The sequence below is a fragment of the Anolis sagrei genome, chromosome 11 (assembly GCF_037176765.1).
Source record: "Anolis sagrei isolate rAnoSag1 chromosome 11, rAnoSag1.mat, whole genome shotgun sequence".
In the NCBI taxonomy this organism is placed as follows: Eukaryota; Metazoa; Chordata; class Lepidosauria; order Squamata; family Dactyloidae; genus Anolis; species Anolis sagrei.
The window spans coordinates 32,179,216-32,199,965 of NC_090031.1; the positions used below are offsets into that span (position 1 = coordinate 32,179,216).

Below are 20,750 nucleotides of genomic sequence, written 5' to 3' on the forward strand. Positions count from 1 at the left end.
TCCTTACTGGCAGTAGGGGGCTGGACCGGGTGGCCCTTGGGGTCCCTTACAAGTCTAGGATTCTACGATATACATATCAACCCTTTCTCTCTCTTTGTCTGTCTTTCTTAGTCATATCTATTTATGGCTGGATGGCCATCTGTCTGGAGCGATCATACTATGTCTTCCTTCCTGGTAGAAGGGCGTTAGACTGGATGGCCCTTGGGGTCCCTTCCAAGTCTAGGATTCTATGATATACATATCAACACTCTCTATCTCTCTCTTAGTCATATTTATTTTTGTCTGGATGGCCATCTGTCGGGAGAGATTAGATTGTTTCTTCCTTCTTGGCAGAAGGGGGTCAGACTGGATGGCCCTTGAGGTCCCTTTGAGCTCTAGGATTCTATGATTCTATATGCAGATTGTGGGTGGCCCTCTGTCGGGAGGGATTAGATTGTGTCTTCCTTCCTGGCAGAAGGGGATTGGACTAGGTGGCCCCTTGGGGTCCCTTCCAAGTCTAGGATTCTATGATATACATAGTCATATATCATAGAATCCTTAGTCATATCTATTTCTATGATATACATAGTCATATATCATAGAATACTTAGTCATATCTATTTTTGTCTGGATGGCCATCTGTTGGGAGAGATTAGATTGTGTCTTCCTTCCTGGCAGAAGGGGGTAGGACTGGGTGGCCCCTTGGGGTCCCTTCCAGCTCTAGGATCCTATGATTGTGTACGCAGGTTCAGGGTGGCCCTCTATTGGGAGGGATTAGAATGTGTCCCTTCCTGGCTGGAGGGGGATTGGACTGGGTGGCCCCTTGGGGTCCCTTCCAAGTGTAGTTACCTATGATTCTGTACACAGGTTCTGGGTGGCCCTCTGTCGGGAGGGATCGGGTGGTGCCTGGCCGAGAGTGGGGCTGGGCTAGATGGCCTTTGGGGCCCCCTCCCTCCTCGGGGCTGACGGCTGCCCTTCCTCTTCCAGGATGGAGTCCTTCCCGTCGGTGGCGTCGGAGGTGCTGCGCCAGTTCCAGGCCCTTCTTGGGCACAGCCCCCCACCTCTGGGCAGCCCCCGCCTGCTCCAGCTCATGGCCATCAACATGTTCGCCGTCCACAACGCCCAGCCCAAAGGTAGAGTGGCCCTCCGCACCGCAGGCACACCGAGAACGGGACATATCTCTCTCTCTCTCTATAGATATATATATTTGAAAGATGGTCTTATTATGATTATTTTGCGGAAGGGGTGATGGCTGCGCTCTCTGCCCATCTGCGCCCAATTTACCCCGACCCGCGCTCGCTCCCTCCCTCCCGTTCGTAATTTGTTTTATGATTTCTGGAATCAACCCCGTCTCCGACACACTGTTCTGCTTTGCCCTATTATTGGATTATTGGTTTCGGGGGTGAATCGCTACGGGATGTTTGCGGGCCACCCCCCGGGACCCTCCCTCCTCCTCTTTTTTTCCCCTTCCCTTGCTACAGACATTTCCGCTCCAAGGGATGATGGGATATGTAGTCCAACGCAACCACTGGGTGACCTTTGGGGAATCCCAATTGTATGAGCGTTTGAGAGGCTGGGTGGCCATCTGTCAAGAGGGATCAGAATATGTCCTCCTTTGTGGCAGAAATGGGGTTGGTCTGGATGATGTTTGGAGAATCCCTTTCAATTGTATGAGCGTCTAAGAGGCTGGTTGGGTATCTGTCAAGAGGGGTTGGATTGTGTCCTCCTTTGTGGCAGAAATGGGGTTGGTCTGGATGATCTTTAGAGAATCCCTTCCAATCGTATGAGCGTCTGAGAGGCTGGTTGGGTATCTGTCGAGAGGGATCAGATTGTATCCTCCTTTGTGGCAGAAATGGGGTTGGTCTGGATGATTTTTGGAGAATCCCTTTCAATTGTATGAGTGTCTGAGAGGCTGGATGGCCATCTGTCGAGAGGGATCGGATTGTGTCCTCCATTCTGGCAGAAATGGGCTTGGTCTGGATGTCCTTTAGAGTATCCCTTCCAATCCTATGAGTGTCTGAGAGGCTGGATGGCCATCTGTTGAGAGGGATCGGATTGTGTCCTCCTTTGTGGCAGAAATGGGGTTGGTCTGGATGACCTTTGGAGAATCCCTTCCAATCGTATGAGCGTCTGAGAGGCTGGTTGGGTATCTGTCAAGGGGGATCAGATTGTATCCTCCTTTGTGGCAGAAATGGGGTTGGTCTGGATGTCTTTTGGAGAATCCCTTCCAATCGTATGAGTGTTTGAGAGGCTGGTTGGGCATCTGTCGAGAGGGATCGGTGGTATCCTCATTAGTGGCAAAAATGGGGTTGGTCTGGATGACCTTTGGAGAATCCTTTCTAATTGTATGAGCATCTGAGAGGCTGGTTGGGTATCTGTCAAGAGGGATTGGATTGTGTCCCCCTTTGTGGCAGAAATGGGGTTGGTGTGGATGACCTTTGGAGAATCCCTTCCAATCGTATGAGTTTGAGAGACTGGATGGCCATCTGTCAGGAGGGCTTTGATTGTGTCCTTTGAATGGGGTTGCCCTTGTGGGGCGGAGGCCTTCCAAACCTAGGATTCCACCATTGATTTGATTCATTTGACTCTCTGAAGGGCGAGATGGCCATCTGTGTGGAGGGCTTTGATACTATTTTATTTATATTATTTTAAATTTATCATACATTTTTGGGGCTGGATTGGATGGCCTTTGGGGGACCCCTTTCCAACTCTAGGATCCCTTGACCTATGCATGTATCTGTAAGGTAACTTTTCCAAGGCTGTCCCGATGGGAGAAGGCAAGTCTCCCAAAAAGGGCCTTTTCTTCAAAAACATACATTTTCGAGGATATATATATATATATATATATATGTTGCCAAGACGCTCTGCAGCTGCTGCTGAACCTTATGTCTGTCGGGGTTTATAGCCGTCTGCATCGAAACGGCGGCTTCGTTCCAGCCTCTCATATATATATATATGTGTGTGTGTGTGTGTGTATACACACACACATACATATATATATATATATATCCCCCCTTTTTTTTTGCTTTAAAGTCCCCCCTTTTTTTCCGAGCCAGACATCGAATTAATCTCTGGGCACTTTAGATTGCTGGCAGGCCCAAGCAGGATGTGGGTTATTTCTTTCTCTCTCTTTCTCTCCCTATTTTTTTTCTCTCTCTTTTTTGGCTGACTTTTTTACCTCTGCAAGAATTTGGACGGGACTGGCGTTCGCTCCTTTCCTCTCCCATCATTGCCCTTCTGCCGCTGCCGCCGCCGTTGCTGCTGCTGCTGCGGCTTTCTCTCTTTCTCCCCTCCTTCTAATAGATTTCATATGTCGACGCCGTTGACATCAGTATCAAACTATTCCCTCCATGTGATCGCGGGTGTATTTCCTGCAGGAAATCTGCAAGATATTTATTAAGGGCTAATAAAATAAACCTCGCTCTCCCCGAGCTTTTTAGGTAGTTTTCAATTGTTCACGTCTCCCTGGCTTCCCTTTTATCAGCCAGCGGGTTTGGGGTCGAGATATATATACATTACAATATACATTATAATATATATATATATTATATATATATAATACAATTATATATTTATAATGTATATTGTTTTTGGTTTTATTATACATATATTTAATTTAATATATCTATATATCTATATATAACGGCGCTCCATGCAGTCATGCCGGCCACATGACCTTGGAGGTGTCTACGGACAACGCTGGCTCTTCGGCTTAGAAATGGAGATGAGCACCACACCCCAGAGTCAGACATGACTGGACTTAATGTCAGGGGACTACCTTTACCTTTATATATCTTTATATATTATTTTTATTATTATTATTTTTAATTTATCATATATTTTTGTTATATATATATTCCACTATATATATATATTATTTTTTATTTATCATATATTTTTGTTTATATATTTATATTTAATATATCTCTATATAATTAATTTACTCTCTCTCTCTCTATATATATATATATTAATTTATCATATATATTGTTTTTGTTTTTATTATACATATATTTAATTTAATTTAATATATCTATATATCTTTATATATTATTTTTGTTTTTAATATTTTTAATTTATCATATATTTTTGTTATATATATTCCACTATATATATTATTTTTATTTTTATTATTTTTAATTTATCGTATATTTTTGTTTATATATTTATATTTAATATATCTCCATATAATTAATTCTACTCTCTCTATATATTTTAATTTATCTTATATATTGTTTTTGGTTTTATTATACATATATTTAATTTAATATGTCTATATATCTTTATTATATTTATTTATATTATTTTTAATTTATCATATATTTTTGTTATATATATTCCACTATATATATTATTTTTATTTTTATTATTTTTAATTTATCGTATATTTTTGTTTATATATTTATATTTAATATATCTCCATATAATTAATTCTACTCTCTCTATATATTTTAATTTATCTTATATATTGTTTTTGGTTTTATTATACATATATTTAATTTAATATATCTATATATCTATTATTTTTATTTATATTATTTTTAATTTATCATATATTTTTGTTATATATAGTCCACTATATATATTATTTTTATTCGTATTATTTTTAATTTATCATATATTTTATTATATATATATTATTTTTATTTATACTATTTTTAATTTATCATATAAATTTTTGTTTTTATTACATATATATTTAATAATATCTCTCTATATTAATCTACTATATATATTATTTTTAATTATATTATTTTACCATATACTTTTGTTATATATATATTCTACTATATATATTATTTAATTATTATTCTTTTTAATTTATCACACATATTTTTGTTTATATATATATATTTAATATATCTATAATTCTACTATATACATTATTTTTATTTATTTTTATTATTTTTTATTTTTATTTTATATAATTAATTCTATTATATATATTGTTTTTATTTATTTATATTATTTTTAATTTATCATATATTGTTTTTGTTTTTATTATATTAATTCTACTATTGATATTATTTCGATTTATTTTTATTATTTTTAATTTATCATCTATATAAATATTGTTTATATATATATATATTATAATTGTATTATAATATTATAATATATATATATTCATTATAGTTCAATTTTTATTATTTTTATTTTATTATATACTAATTATTATTATCATCTCTTTTTTTCCCCTTTGGTTGAGTGGCTGCAAATATTATATATGTTGGGGTGTGTGTGTGTGTGTGTGTGTGTATATGTATATATATATCTGTATTGCACACTCTGCTTGGCCTGTCTGTCGTCTTTGCTGCCCGTCCTTGAGGCTGGCATCAGAAGAAAGGGAAGGCTGTCCTTTTTCCAAGAACTCTGCTCTTTCTCAGCTTGATAAGCCTCTCAACCCAAACGCCTCTCTCCCGATTGGAGTTGGCAGGGAAGCCTCATTCTTCCCTCTGTCTGTTTATTTTTCCCTTCTTCGTCCCGGGAACATATGTGCCGCAGCCCCAAGAAATGGAAGGAGAAGCCACAGAGAACCCCGTCTTGGCATCCTAGCCCATCTCCTTTAGAAAGCCAAAGCAAATGGGCCTCGATACACAAAGGGGAGCTCAACGGGACCCCCATAGGTCATCTAGACCTCGTAGGAACACACCACGGAGCTGGGGAGCAAATGGGCCTCGATACACAAAGGGGAGCCCAGCGGGACTCCCAAAGGTCATCTAGACCTCATAGGAACACACCACGGAGCTGAGGAGCAAATGGGCCTCGATACACAAAGGGATCACAACAGGACCCCCAAAGGTCATCTAGACCTCATAGGAACACACCACGGAGCTGAGGAGCAAATGGGCCTCGATACACAAAGGGATCACAACAGGACCCCCAAAGGTCATCTAGACCTCATAGGACCACATCACGGAGCTGAAGAGCAAATGGGTCTCGATACACAAAGGGATCACAACAGGACCCCCAAAGGTCATCTAGACCTCATAGGACCACATCACGGAGCTGAGGAGCAAATCGGTCTCGATACACAAAGGGATCACAATGGGACCCCCAAAGGCCATCTAGGTCTCATAGGACCACATCACGGAGCTGAGGAGCAAATGGGCCTCGATACACAAAGGGGAGCCCAACAGGACCCCCAAAGGTCATCGAGACCTCATAGGACCACATCAAGGAGCTGAGGAGTAAATGGGTCTCAATACACAAAGGGGAGCCCAACGGGACCCTCAAAGGCCATCTAGACCCCATAGGACCATATCACGGAGCTGAGGAGCAAATGGGCCTTGATCCACAAAAGGATCCCAATGAGACCCCCAAAGGCCATCTAGATACCATGTTTTTGCATCATGTCTCAGGATGATGAAGGGGCAGGATAGATGATCTTTGGAAGTCCCTTCAGAGACTTTGGAGGCCATTCAAAGAACCATTCCTGTGTAGCTCTTGCTTCACGTTTTTCGTAACGATGAAGGGTCAGGCTAGATGGCCTTTGGAGGTCCCTTCTAAGACTTTGGAGCCTTTCAATGGACCATAGCTATGAAATGCTTTTTTCATGTCTTTTGGAACGACCAAGGGTCAGAGTAGATGACCTTTGTAGGTCCCTTCTAAAACTTTGGAGGCCTTTCGATGGACCATACCTATGAAGTGCTTACTTCATGTCTTTTGGAATGGCAAAGGATCAGTCTAGATGACCTTTGACAGTCCCTTCTAAGACTTCGCAGGCCTTTCAACGGACCATTTCTGTGGACTGCTTCCTTCGTGTCTTTCAGAACGATGGAGGATGAAGGGTCAGGCTAGATGACATTTGGAAGTCCTTTCTAAGACTATGGTGGCCTTTCAAAGGATCATATCGATAACGTGCTTGTTTCATGACTCTCGGAACCATGGTCAGACTAGATGACCTTTGGAGGTCCCTTCTAAGATGAAGGGTCAGAATAGAAGACTTTTGTAGGTTCCTTCTTAGACTTTGAAGGCCTTTCAATGCACCATATCTATGAAGTGCTTACTTCATGTCTTTTGGAATGACGAAAGGTCAGACTCGATGACCTTTGGGGGTCCCTTCTTAGATTTGGAGGCATTTCAATGGACCATACCTATGAAGCGCTTGATGTCATATGGAGCAGCAGTCAGACTACATGAACTTTGGAGGTCCCGTCTAAGACTTCAGAGGCCTTTCAACGGACCATTTCTATGAACTGCTTGCTTCGTGTCTCTTGGAACGACGGAGGGTCAGAGTAGATTACCTTTGGAGGTCCCTTCTAAGATGAAGGGTCAGACTAGATGACCTTTGGACGTCTCTTCTTAGACTTTGGAGGCCTTTCAATGGACCATATCTATGAAGCACTTGCTTGATGTCATTCAGAACAGCAGTAAGACTACATGACCTTTAGATATCCCTTCTAAGACTTCGGAGGCATTTCAACTAACCGTTTCTATGAACTGCTTGCTTCGTGTCTCTTGGAACGACAGACGGTCAGACTACATGACCTCTGGAGGTCCCGTCTAAGACTTCGGAGGCCTTTCAACGGACCATTTCTGTGGACTGTTTGCTTCGTGTCTGTCGGAACAACAGAGGATGAAGGGTCAGGCTAGATGACATTTGGAAGTCCTTTCTAATACTTTGGTGGCCTTCAAAGAATCATATCGATAACGCGCTTGTTTCCTGTCTCTCGGAACCATGGTCAGACTACATGACCTTTGGAGGTCCCTTCTTAGACTTTGGAGGCCTTTCAATGGACCATACCTATGAAGCTCTTACTAGATGTCTTCTGGAACGACGAAGAGTCATACTAGATAACCTTTGGAGGTCCCTTCTTAGACTTTGGAGGCCTTTCAGCACACCATATCTATGAAGTGCTTACTTCATGTCTTTTGGAATGACGAAAGGTCAGACTGGATGACCTTTGGAGGTCACTTCTTAGATTTGGAGGCCTTTGAAGGCACCATATGTATGAAGCGCTTACTCGATGTCTTCTGGAACGACGAAGGGTCAGACTAGATGACCTTTGGAGGTCCCTTCTTAGACTTTGGAGGCCTTTCAAAGGACCATACCTATGAAATGCTTGCCTCATGTCCCTCGGAATGACAGAAGGTCAGAGACTAGATGACCTTTGGAGGTCCCTTCTAAAGCTTTGGAGGCCTTTCAGCGGACCGTTCCTATGGACTGCTTGCTTTGTGTCCCTCGGAACGACGGAGGGTCAGTCTAGATGACCTTTGGAGGTCCCTTCTTAGACTTTGGAGGCCATTCAGTGGACCATTTCTATGAACGGCTTGCTTTGTGTCTCTCGGAATGATGGAGCATCAGATTAGATGACCATTGGAGGGCCCTTGTAAGACATTGAAGGCCTTTCAGCAGACCATTTCTATGAACTGCTTGCTTCATGTCTCTTGGAATGATGGAGTATCAGACTAGATGGCCTTTGGAGATCCCTTGTAAGATGAATGGTTAGGCTAGATGACCTTTGGAGGTCCCTTCTTAGACTTTGGAGGCCTTTCAGTGGACCATATCTATGAAGCACTTGCTTGATGTCATTCAGAACAGCAGTCGGACTACGTGACCTTTGGAGGTCCCGTCTAAAACTTCGGAGGCCTTTCAACGGACCGTTTCAATGAACTGCTTGCTTCGTGCCTCTCAGAATGACAGAGGGTCAGTCTAGATGACCTTTGGAGGTCCCGTCTAAGACTTCGGAGACCTTTCAACGGACCGTTTCTATGAACTGCTTACTTCGTGTCTCTCAGAATGACAGAGAGTCAGTCTATATGACCTTTGGAGGTCCCGTCTAAGACTTCGGAGACCTTTCAACGGACCGTTTCTATGAACTGCTTACTTTGTGTCTCTCAGAATGACAGAGGGTCAGTCTAGATGACCTTTGGAGGTCCCTTCTAAGCCATGAGAGCCTCAATCTTAAAGATTTGGCCTGTGGATCCCTATAAGCGCTTCCAAAAGACGTCCGTTTTCTCTCCCTTTCTCTCCATCACTCCGTTCCTCCTTTCCTCCATCCCTTTCTTTTTGCGTCTATCTATTTTTTCCATCTCTCCGCTCTCTCTCTCTCTCTCCTTTTCTCCGTAACAGTTTTTAATAATGTTTTAGTTAGTTCCAGCCCTTTCTTTTTTCTTCTCCTTCTCTCGATGGATCCCTTTGGAAAAGGAGGAGGAGGGAGAAAAGAGGCATTTTTTGAAAGGAAACAGTTATACACTTCCCTTCCTTTGAAACTTCTGCTGGCACCTTTTCCAGCGCAGTTAAACCCTGCAACATGGGGCTGCTTTTTCTTCCAGCGTTTCCAAACACAGACATGAAACTGGCGTGAAATGGACAAAAAAAATTATATATATATATATATATATATATATATTCAGCGCAAACGGTCAAAAGTTGAAACCAGAGAGAGACGTCGAATTGCCTCCGTTTCTCCGAAATACGAAGGGCCGCAAATGGGGCAAACCTCTTCCTTTTTGTCGATCTCATATATACAATGAGGCCGATCTGAAACATTTCCCCCCAAAATACAATTTTTAAAGGGTTAAGAAACTTCCATTGTCTCTTTGTATGTTTCTTTTGTCCGTTCTGCATCAATCGAGATCATAGCTCTGTTCGATTCATATCTGAAAACTGGGTCCAAAATCCACATTTCTCTATGAAAAGGCTACATATATAAACAGACATTATAGGTTGTCGAGTGCTTTTTCAGCATCTATTATTGTTGTTGTTTATGTAAATGTACATTGTTTGTCGTGGCACTATGGTGTCCTTTTTGTGAGCCGCCACGAGTCCCTTTTAGGAGATGGCGGCAGGGTAGAAATAAAGTTTTATTATTACTATTATATTCTAATATTATTTTAGTATTATATTTTATTTATTTTTATTATTAGAGTTAGTCCAATTATTATATTTTATATTATTATTATATTATATGATTATATTTCATTTTTTAATTATTATTTTATTATTATTATTATTATTATGGTGATTTTAATTATTATATTTTATATTATCTTTACAGCTGTTATTATAGTTATTATTTAGCATTACATTTTATTTTCTATTAATTATTATATGGCTGATGTCTGATTATATTTCATTTTTAATTATTTTTTATTATTATGGCGATTTTAGTTATTATATTTTATATTTACAGCTGTTATTATAGTTATTATTTAGCATTACATTTTATTTTCTATTAATTATTATATTTATTTTAGTATTGGAGTTATTCCAATTATTATAGTGTATATTATCTCTATAATTGTTATTATAGTTGTTATTATTTAGTCTTTTATTTTATTTTTATTATTAATTATATTTATTTTATTTTATTATTGGAGTTATTCCAGTTATATCATATATTATCTCTATAAATGTTATTATAGTTGCTATTATTTAGTCTTACATTTTATTTTCTATTATTAATTGTATTTATTTTATTATTGGAGTTATTCTACTTGTGATATTTTATATTGTTATAGCAGTTGTCACAGTTATGTTATATTTAAATGCTATATCTATTATTATAGTTATATGTTATTATTTTAGTATATCTTACATTTTTTCTTATTTTCAATTAACTATTGATATAGTTATCATTATTATAGCTATTTTATTTAGTATTATTTTAGTATTATATTTTAATATTGTATCTGTTATATTTTTATTTTAGTATTTTCTTACATTTTTATTTCTTATTATATTAATTATTATAGCTATCATATTTTTGTATTATAGTTATATATTTCTTAGTTTAGTATTATCTTACAATGTTCCTTTTTATTAATTATTATTATTGTATTTATTATTATAGCTATTATATTTTAGTATTATTATAGTTGTACATTTATTATTTCAGTATTATCTTACATTTTTCCTTATTTTTTATTAATTATATATATATATATTATAGCTATTTTTAGTATTATTATAGTTGTACATTTATTATTTTAGTATTATCTTACATTTTCCCTTAATTTCTTTTTTATTAATTATTATATGTATTATTATTATAGCTATTATGTTTTAGTATTATTATAGTTGTACATTTATTATTTTAGTTTATTTTATTATTTTAGTTTATTATTTTAGTTTATTTTAGTTGTACATTTATTATTTTATTATTATTATCTTACATTTTTCCTTATTTATCTTTTTTATTAATTATTATTATATGTATTATTATTATTATAGCTTTTTTTAGTATTATTATAGTTGTACATTTATTATTTTAGTATTATCTTACATTTTTCCTTATTTTTATTAATTATTATTATATGTATTATTATAGCTATTATGTTTTAGTATTATTATAGTTGTACATTTATTATTTTAGTATTATCTTACATTTTTCCTAATTTTTCTTTTTTTATTAATTATTATTATATGTATTATTATAGCTATTATGTTTTAGTATATTTTACTCCTATTAGATCTTTTTATTTATATTATTATTATTATTATTATTATTATAGTTATTATTATATTCATTATGAGCCCAATGGCGACTTACTATAATTGCAAAATATTGTGACACAGCAACGCCGTTTTGACGCAAAGGGTTCAGACGGGTTTAAAATGCAAGCTAAAGCGACAACAACATGCTCCATCATCCACCGACAAGGTAGCAAGGGTTGCTTTGTATACTCGTTCAGACTACAAATCCCATCATTCCTCTCCTCTTTTTTGGTATCTCTTCCCTCTGTCGCTCCGGGGATTAGCGAGTGCCATTCCCTTGCTTTCTCCCTCTCAATTTATGCCATGGTTTGTTGTTTATGTATGTTTCTGGGGTTTTCGTGGGCTTCCTTTGAGGTTGAGAGAGTGTGACTCCTCTTTATCATTGGGCTGTCTGCATTCCGGAATACACTGAGAGCTTCCCATCGATAACTTCCAGGAAAAGATCATTTTAGCCAACTTTTTCGGGAGTTTTTTTCCCAGGCCGAAGTGTTGTTTACGTGTCTTGTGTGCAGTGGACAAACAGCCCGAACGAACCAAGGAACGGGCAAACGGCGCGGCTTCCTGTGTGCCTCCCGCATCCCCGGCTGGGAAGGGGCCATTAATGTTTAATTCTTTCCCCTGTAAACTCTGGACCCCCTTCCTCCTCTTTCTCTCCCCCCTCCCCTCCCCATGTTTTATGATGTCAGGAGGGATGCCTTAACGCCGCAGCTGCTTCCTGGCGGAGGGAGACGTCAGCCCTCCGCAACACGGAGCCGGGGAAGAAGGGCAGCGGGGTTTCACGGCGCCCCGAGGATCCTCCGAGAGAAACCTCCCTCCTCCCGCTCCCCATTCAATGATGGAGGCTCCCCTCTTCTCTCCACTTTCCATGTTCCAAGATAATGACCTCCTCATCTTGAATCCTTCCTCTTTTCCCCTTCCTTCCTTCCTTCCTTCCTTCCTTCCTTCTCTCCCTCCCTCCCTCCCTCCCTCCCTCCCTCCCTCTCCTTCTTCTTTCCATCTTCCTTCCTCTTTCCTTCATTTCTCCTCCTTCCTAATGTCCATTTCCTCCCTCCTCTTTCTCTCCTTCCTCCTCCCTCCTCCTTCCCTTCCTCGGCTGATGCCTCTCCCACCCTTCCTGTCCTTCCTTCCCCTCCCTTCCTTCCTTCCTATGTCTCTCACCTCTTCCTCCCTTCCTTCCTTCTTGATGTCCTTTCCCCCTTTCCTTCCCTTCATTTCCCTTCCCTGTCCTATCCTTCTCTTCCCTTCCCCTTCCTTCCTTCCTAATGTCCCTTCCTTCCTCTTTCTCTCTTTCCTCCTCCCTCACTCCTCCTTCCCTTCCCCTTTCCTGGCTGATGTTCCTTCCTTCCTTCCTTCCTTCCTTCCTTCCTTCCTTCCTTCCTTGTTCAGTTCTGTCCTGTCCTGTCCTGTCCTGTCCTGTCCTTTCTACCCATTCTCCTTTCCCTTTCCTACCTTTCTTTCCTTCTTGATGTCTTTCTCCCCCTTACCTTCCTGTTTTCCCTTCCCTATCCTAACCTTCTCTTTCCTCCCTCCCTTCCTTCCTAATGTACCTTCCTTCCTTCCACCTTGACATCCTTTATCTCCTCCCTCCTTCCTTTCCTTCTTCTTTCCACCTTCCTTCCTAATGTCCCTTCCTTCTCTCTTTCCTCCTCTCTCACGCCCCCTTCCCTTCCTCTTTCCTGTCTGATGTTACTTTCCCCCTTTCCTTCCTTCCTTCCTCTCTCCCTCCCTCCGCCTTCCTTCCATCTTGGCTGATGTCTCCTTCCTTCCTGTCCTTTCTTCCCCTTCTTCTTTCCCTTTCCCTGCCTCCTTTCCTACCTTTCTTTCCTTCTTGATGTCCTTTCCCCCATACCTGCCTTTCCCCCCTTCCCTTTCCTACCCCTTTCTTCCCTCCTTCCTCCTTCCTTCCTTCTGTACATTCCTTTCTTCCTCCTTGATGTCCTTTATCTCCTTCCTCCTTCCTTTCCTTCTTCTTTCCATCTTCCTTTCTTCCTTCCTAATGTCCCTTCCTCTTTCTTTCCTCCTCCCTCACTCCCTCTTCCCTTCCCCTTTCCTGGCTGATGTCCCTTTCCTCCTTCCTTCCTGTACTGTCCTTTCTTCCCCTTCTTTCCTTCCTTCCTTTCCTTCTTGATGTCCTTTCCCCCATACTTGCCTTCCCCCCCCCTTCCCTGTCCTACCCTTCCCCCTTCCTTCCTTCCTTCCTTCCTTCCTTCCTTCCCGTCATTTCCCTCTTCCTCCCTCCCTTCTTTCCGGATGTCCCTTCCTTCCCTCCTTCCCCAGATGGTGGGCCTGGCATGGGAAGGAAGGGGGGAGGATGACTCACCTCCACCCCCTCCTCCTCCTCCTCCCTGCCTTCTGGTCCTTCTCCCCTTTTGCCCACTTCCTGCAGCAGCAGGAGAGAAGCCTGCCTGGGCGACAGGGGGGGGGGGAGGAAGAAGATGTGCGTCTCCTTTGGGGGTGCCAGGCCTGTCTGGCTGGAGGTGACTCACGAGGCAAGAACTCCCAGGAGCAGCCTCTGGACCCAGATAAGGAGAGAGGCCGAGGAGAGGCTCTGGGCTTCCTCCAGGTGGGGGTCAGCCGGCCAGGACCGAGTCACCGCCTAGCTATGGCCGCCTCTGGACTGGCCGGCTGCACACGAGGACCGTCTGCCCTCCATCCTGCATCCTGCACCTCTCCTTTCCTCTCTGTCTCGTTCTGTTTTTCCCTCTAGACGAGAACAGGGGCCTTCTGATCTTGACAGCTCGTCTAGGGTTTAACAAGGCGCCCAAATCTCCCTTTAGTCTGGGATGCTCAGCAGCATCGGCCCTGGTTTGGACTTGGAAGGGAGACCGAGGGCCTGGGTTTCAGAGGAGAACCGCCTCTGAATATCCCGTACCTCCTATAAAACTACAATACGTAGGGCGGCCATATGCCAACAGGCAACTAGAAAGCGCATGTCAACAAAGCCCTAAAGATCTCTTCTGATTTGGGAAGTTAAGCAGGGTCAGTCTTGGGTTGGACTTGGCTAGGACCACCAGTGAATAATACATACATGTGTGTATGTGTGTGTGTGTAGCTTGTAGACATGACTTGTCACCTCCCTACAAATTGTAATGTGTGTGTATGTATGTATAGTTTGTAGGCATGACTTATGGCCTTCCCATGAATTGTATAAGGTTTTTCTTAGACAATGATTATTTATACACGCACACACATATGCATATGTGTGTGTGTGTGTATATATGTGTATAGTTTGTAGGTATGACTTATGACCTCCCTACGAATTGTATAAGGTTTTTCTTAGGCAAGGAATACATATATATATGTATACACACACATATATATATGTGTGTGTGTGTGTGTGTGTGTGTATATATATATATATATATGCACGTATAGTTTGTAGGCATGACTTATGGCCTTCCTATGAATTGTATAGGGTTTTTCTTAGGCAGTGAATATTTATAAACACACACATATGCGTATATATATGTGTGTGTGCATATATATGTGTGTGTGTGTGTGTATATATGTATATATAGTTTGTAGGCATGAGTTATGGCCTCCCTACAAATTGTATAAGGTTTTTATTAGGCAAGGAATATATATATATATATATATATATATGTATACACATATACATGTGTGTGTGTGTGTGTATGACTTATGGCCTCACTATGAATTGTATAGGGTTTTTCTTAGGCAAATAATATTTATACATACACACATATACATATGTGTGTGTGTGTATATGTGTGTGTGTGTGTGTGTGTGTAGTTTGTAGGCATGATTTATGGCCTCCCTACAAATTGTATATGGTTTTTCTTAGGCAAGGTATACACATACATATATGTGTGTGCATATGTATGTATATGTGTGTGTATGTATAGTTTGTAGGCATGACTTATGGCCTCCCTACAAATTGTATATGGTTTTTCTTAGGCAAGGAATACACGTACATATATGCGTGTGTGTGTGTGTGTCTGTGTATTCCTTGCCTAAGAAAAACCCTATATATGTGTGTGTATATGTACATATATATGTATGTATATGTATGGACATATATATGTACATATATGTGTGTGTGCATATTGTGTGTGTCTGTGTATTCCTTGCCTAAGAAAAACCCTATACGTGCCTGCCAACTAGCCCCAAAGATACCAGATCCCTCCTGATTTGGGAGAGTTAAGCAGGGTCGGCCCTGGTTAGGACTCGAATGGGAAACGGTTGAGTCCCTGTGTTGTCCTTTGGAGGAAGGAAATGGCACCTCCGAGTCTCCTTTGCCTAAGGAAACCCTACCAAGTTCATTGGGAGTCAACCAACAGGAAAGGCACACAATCTGAACCCAGGGATGAGGGTTCCTCCTCGTTGACGTGAGGCCGGCCATGTTCTTCCCACCCGAAGGAAGGAGTGCCTCTCTCCCGGTCCTTTCCAGGGCAGCAGCAGGAGGAGAAGTTGACGTTGGCACGGCCTTTCCTCTCCCTTGCATGCCCTTTGCCTCGTCCTTCCTGCGGCCGCTCTGGCCCTGCGGACCTGGACCTGGCTCTCTGTGTGTGTTTATCGCTCTTCCTGGAGATTATCTGCCCCAAAGCCCTCCTTGACAGTTACAATAACAAGGGCCATCGCTGCTGCTCCTGCCGCTGCCGCTGCTCCCGCCGCTCTCCCTTTTTTTCCCAGCACAAGTTGCTGCTGAAAGATGGATCGCGCTCATTAGAGGCGCATAACATCCGGCCACATGGCAGCCGCCGGCCTGCGTTTCCTGAGACCCGGCAGCGGCTTTGGATGACAGTGCCTTGCGTGTTTTCCATTGAATGTTGTGTCCTCTGCCAAAGAAGGCCTAAGATCGCATTGGCTTTTTCCGCCGCTGCGTTGCACCCTTGGCTCTGTTTGGGGTTAACCCTCTCTGGGCTTGTCTCTCCCTCTCTCTCTCCCCCACAGAGTGCCTTTCAGAGGACTGCCGCTCGGTCATCCAGGAGCAGGCCACGGCCTTGGGGCTCTCCATGTTTGCCTTGCTGGTCAAGCGCTGCTCGGCCCTCCTGCGGGATGCCTCCCCAGGTGAGAAGGAGGCCCGGAACGGCCAGGGGCCACCTCACCCAGGGTCAGCGGGCAAGACACTCGCCAGGGAATTCCATCAAAGCCCCTCTCTCTAGGATCGGGAAGCATGGATTGGAAGAGGCAGCAGGGTAGATAGGTAGAGAGGTGGAAAGGTGGGTGGATATCACAGAGAAAGAGAGGTAGGTAGGTAGGTAGGTAGACAGGTAGACAGACCAATGATTGGTTGCATAGACAGACAGACAGATAATGGTTGGATGGGTGGATAGGATAGATAGGTAGGTAGGTAGGTAGGTAGGTAGATCGGTAGGTAGGTAGATGATTGATAGTATAGATAAATAGATGGACAGATGGATGGATACTGAGATGGACGGACGGACAGACAGATGGACACATGGATAGATGGATGGATAGATGATTGATAGCATAGATAGATAGATAGATAGATAGATAGATAGAAGATGGGTTGATGGATAGCATGGATGAATAGATGAAAGATGGAAAGATGGATGGATATGACACTAGATAGATAGATAGATAGATAGATAGATAGATCAATACATGGATGATTGATAGCATGGATGGATGGATGGATGGATAGGTAGAGGAAGGATGAGTGGATAGGATAGATAGATAGATAGAAGATGGATAGATAGAAGATGGATAGATAGAAGATGGATCGATGGATAGCATGGATGAATAGATGAAAGATGGATATGACACTAGATAGATAGATAGATAGATAGAAGATGGATAGATAGAAGATGGGTTGATGGATAGCATGGATGAATTGATGAAAGATGGAAAGATGGATGGATATGACACCAGATAGATAGATAGATAGATAGATAGATAGATAGATAGATAGATCAATAGATGGATGATTGATAGCATGGATGGATGGATGGATGGATGGATGGATGGATGGATGGATGGATAGATAGATAGATAGATAGATAGATAGATAGATAGAGGAAGGATGGGTGGATAGGATAGAAAGAAAGATGGATTGATGGATAGCATGGAAGAATAGATAAAAGATGGTAAGGCGAATAGATAGATAGATAGATAGATCGATCGATCGATCGATAGAGGAAGGATGGGTGGATAGGATAGGTAGAAAGAAAGAAAGATGGATTGATGGATAGCATGGAAGAATAGATAAAAGATGGTAAGGCGAATAGATAGATAAATAGATAGATAGATAGATAGATACATACATACATATATACATACATACATAGATAAGGAGATGGGTAGATGGATGGATAGATAGAAGATGGATGGATATCATAGATAGATAGATAGATAGATAGATAGATAGATAGATAGATAGATAGTGGAAAGATGGATTAATAAGATGGATAGATAGGAATGAGATGAAAAGATGGATCGCATAGATGGATGGATAGATGATGGAAAGATGGATGAAGGGATAGAATCCTAGAGCTAGTAAACCCCCCTACGAGAGAGAGAGAATCCTAGAGCTGTAACAGGGCCTCCCAAATCCTAAGATAGGCGGATGGATGGATGGATGGATGGATGGATAATATAATAATAATAATAATAATAATAATAATAATAATAATCTTTATTTATACCCCACCATCATCACCCCAAAGGTGACTCGGGACAGTTAACAAGCCCAGAATTACAGTACAATAAAATAAAATACAAGCAAATAATAACATCAAAATAAAATACATGAAATAAACAGATGCAAAATAACGTAAATAAAAAATAAAAGCACGGTGGATGGATTGATGGATAGATCAACAGACAGACAGATAGATAGAATCCTTGAGCTGGGAGTGACCACAAGAGCTATCTAGCCAGCCCCCCTATGTAATAGATACATAGATAGCATCCTAGTGTTGGAAGGGACCTTTCTGCCAGGCAGGAAGACACAATTCAACCCCTCCCTACAGATGGCCACCCATCCTCTGCTTCAAAACCCCTTGAGAAGAGGACTCCACCTGATTCTCAGGCGGCAGCGTATCCCACCCGCTGACTCTCTTCTCCTTTCTGTCTTTCCGCAGGGAGTCTGTCTCCGGGAGGCTCCTCTGAGGACAACGATGACGACATCAAGGTCTCCTCTCTGCCTCCGGACCTGAAGGAGCTGCTGCCCAGTGTCAAGGTCTGGTCGGACTGGATGCTCGGACACTCGGACACCTGGAATCCCCCGCCCAGCGCCCTGGAGCTGCCCCCAGAGTACGTCCCTTACGGTTATTTCCCTACTTCCTTTCAATGTTTCTCAACCTTCCTGATGCCGCGACCCTCTTTGTGGTGACCCCCAACCATAACACTATTTTCATTGCTACGTCATCACTGTCATTCTGCTCCTGTTATGAATCGACATGTAAATATCTGATATGCAGGGTGTATTTTCATTCACTGGACCACATTTGGCACAAATATCCAATACACCCAAATTTGAATACTGGTTGGGTTGATTTTGTCATTTGGGAGTTGTAGCTGCTGGGAATTTATAGTTCTTCTACATTCCAAGCGCATTTTGAGCCCCAACAATGACAGAATTGAACCAAACTTGGCACACAGAACTCCCATGACCAACAAAAAATACCGGAAGGGTTTGGTGGGCATTGACCTTGAGTTTGGGAGTTGTAGTTCACCTACATCCAGAGAGCATTGCAGACTCAAACAATGATGGATCTGGACCAAACTTGGCACAAATACTGAATATGCTCGAATGTGAACACTGGTGGAGTTTGGGGAAACAGACCGTGACATTTGGGAGTTGTAGTTGCTGGGATTTATAGTTCACCTACAAACAAAGAGTATTCTGAACTCCACCAACAGTGGAATTGAACCAAACTTGGCAGACAGAATTCCCATGACCAACAGAAAATACTGGAAAGATTTAATGGGCATTGACCTTGAGTTTGGGAGTTGTAGTTCACCTACATCCAGAGAGCATTGCGGACTCAAACAATGATGGATCTGGACCGAATTTGGCACGGATACTCAATATGCCCAAATGTGAACACTGGTAAAGTTTCAGGAAAACAGACCTTGTCGTTTGGGAGTTGTAGTTGCTGGGATGTATAGTTCACCTACAATCAAAGAGTATTCTGAACCCCACCAATCATAGAACTGGGCCAAACTTCCCACACAGAACCCCCATGACCAAAAGAAAATAGTGTGTTTTCTGATGGTCTTTGGTGACCCAGGGTTTGAAAAACACTGTTCTAAGGCGAAATGTATTAGGCACATTGCTCCTGGGTGTCTGTCGGGAGAGGGTTAGTTGTGCCCCCCCTCTTCCAATTCTAGTAGGGTTGTGGCCTGCCTTTGGAGGATGATAGATTTTCCTTTGGATGCCTTTCAGGTTTGAGAAACACTATTCCAAGGCAAATAGTGTTTCTGGGCATCTGTCGGGAGAGCTTTAGTTGTCCCCCCCCCCCCCCCTTCCAATTCTAGTAGGGAGCAAAATATATATTCCAAGGCGAATAGTATTTCTGGGCATATATCGGGAGAGCTTTAGTTGTGTGTCCCCCTTTCCAATTCTAGTAGAGAGCAAAATATATATTCCAAGGTGAATAGTGTTTCTGGGCGTCTGTTGGGAGAGTTTTAGTTGTGTGTGTCCCCCTTCCAATTCTAGTAGGGAGCAAAATATATTCCAAGGCAAAAAGTGTTTTTGGGCGTCTCTCGGGAGAGCTTTAGTTGTGTGTATCCCCCCTTCCAATTCTAGTAGGGAGCAAAATATATATTCCAAGGCGAATAGTGTTTCTGGGCATCTGTCAGGAGAGTTTTAGTTGTGTCCCCCCTCTTCTAATTCTAGTAGGGAGCAAAATATATATTCCAAGGCGAATAGTGTTTTTGGGCGTCTCTCGGGAGAGCTTTAGTTGTGTGTCCCCTCTTCTAATTCTAGTAGGGAGCAAAATATATATTCCAAGGCGAATAGTGTTTCTGGGCATCTGTCGGGAGAGTTTTAGTTGTGTCCCCCCTCTTCTAATTCTAGTAGGGAGCAAAATATATATTCCAAGGCGAATAGTGTTTTTGGGCGTCTCTCGGGAGAGCTTTAGTTGTGTGTCCCCTCTTCTAATTCTAGTAGGGAGCAAAATATATATTCCAAGGCGAATAGTGTTTCTGGGCGTCTGTCGGGAGAGCTTTAGTTGTGTGTCCCCTCTTCTAATTCTAATAGGGAGCAAAATATATATTCCAAGGCGAATAGTGTTTTTGGGCGTCTGTCGGGAGAGTTTTAGTTGTTTTCCCCCCTCTTTTAATTCTAGTAGGGAGCAAAATAGTGTTTCTAGGCATCTGTTGGGAGGGCTTTAGTTGT

At 41.6% G+C, this 20,750-nt stretch overlaps 1 protein-coding gene across 1 annotated transcript in view; it reads left to right on the top strand.

The window, feature by feature from the left end:
* Positions 1 to 20,750, top strand: part of SMG6 (SMG6 nonsense mediated mRNA decay factor) — a 108,937-nt gene that overhangs the window by 34,659 nt on the left and 53,528 nt on the right. Inside the window, exons 10-12 of the mRNA XM_060756764.2 lie at positions 967 to 1,112; positions 16,337 to 16,453; positions 18,490 to 18,661. Of these exons, the coding sequence (XP_060612747.2) occupies positions 967 to 1,112; positions 16,337 to 16,453; positions 18,490 to 18,661 (435 nt within the window). The remainder of the gene's footprint in view (positions 1 to 966; positions 1,113 to 16,336; positions 16,454 to 18,489; positions 18,662 to 20,750) is intronic.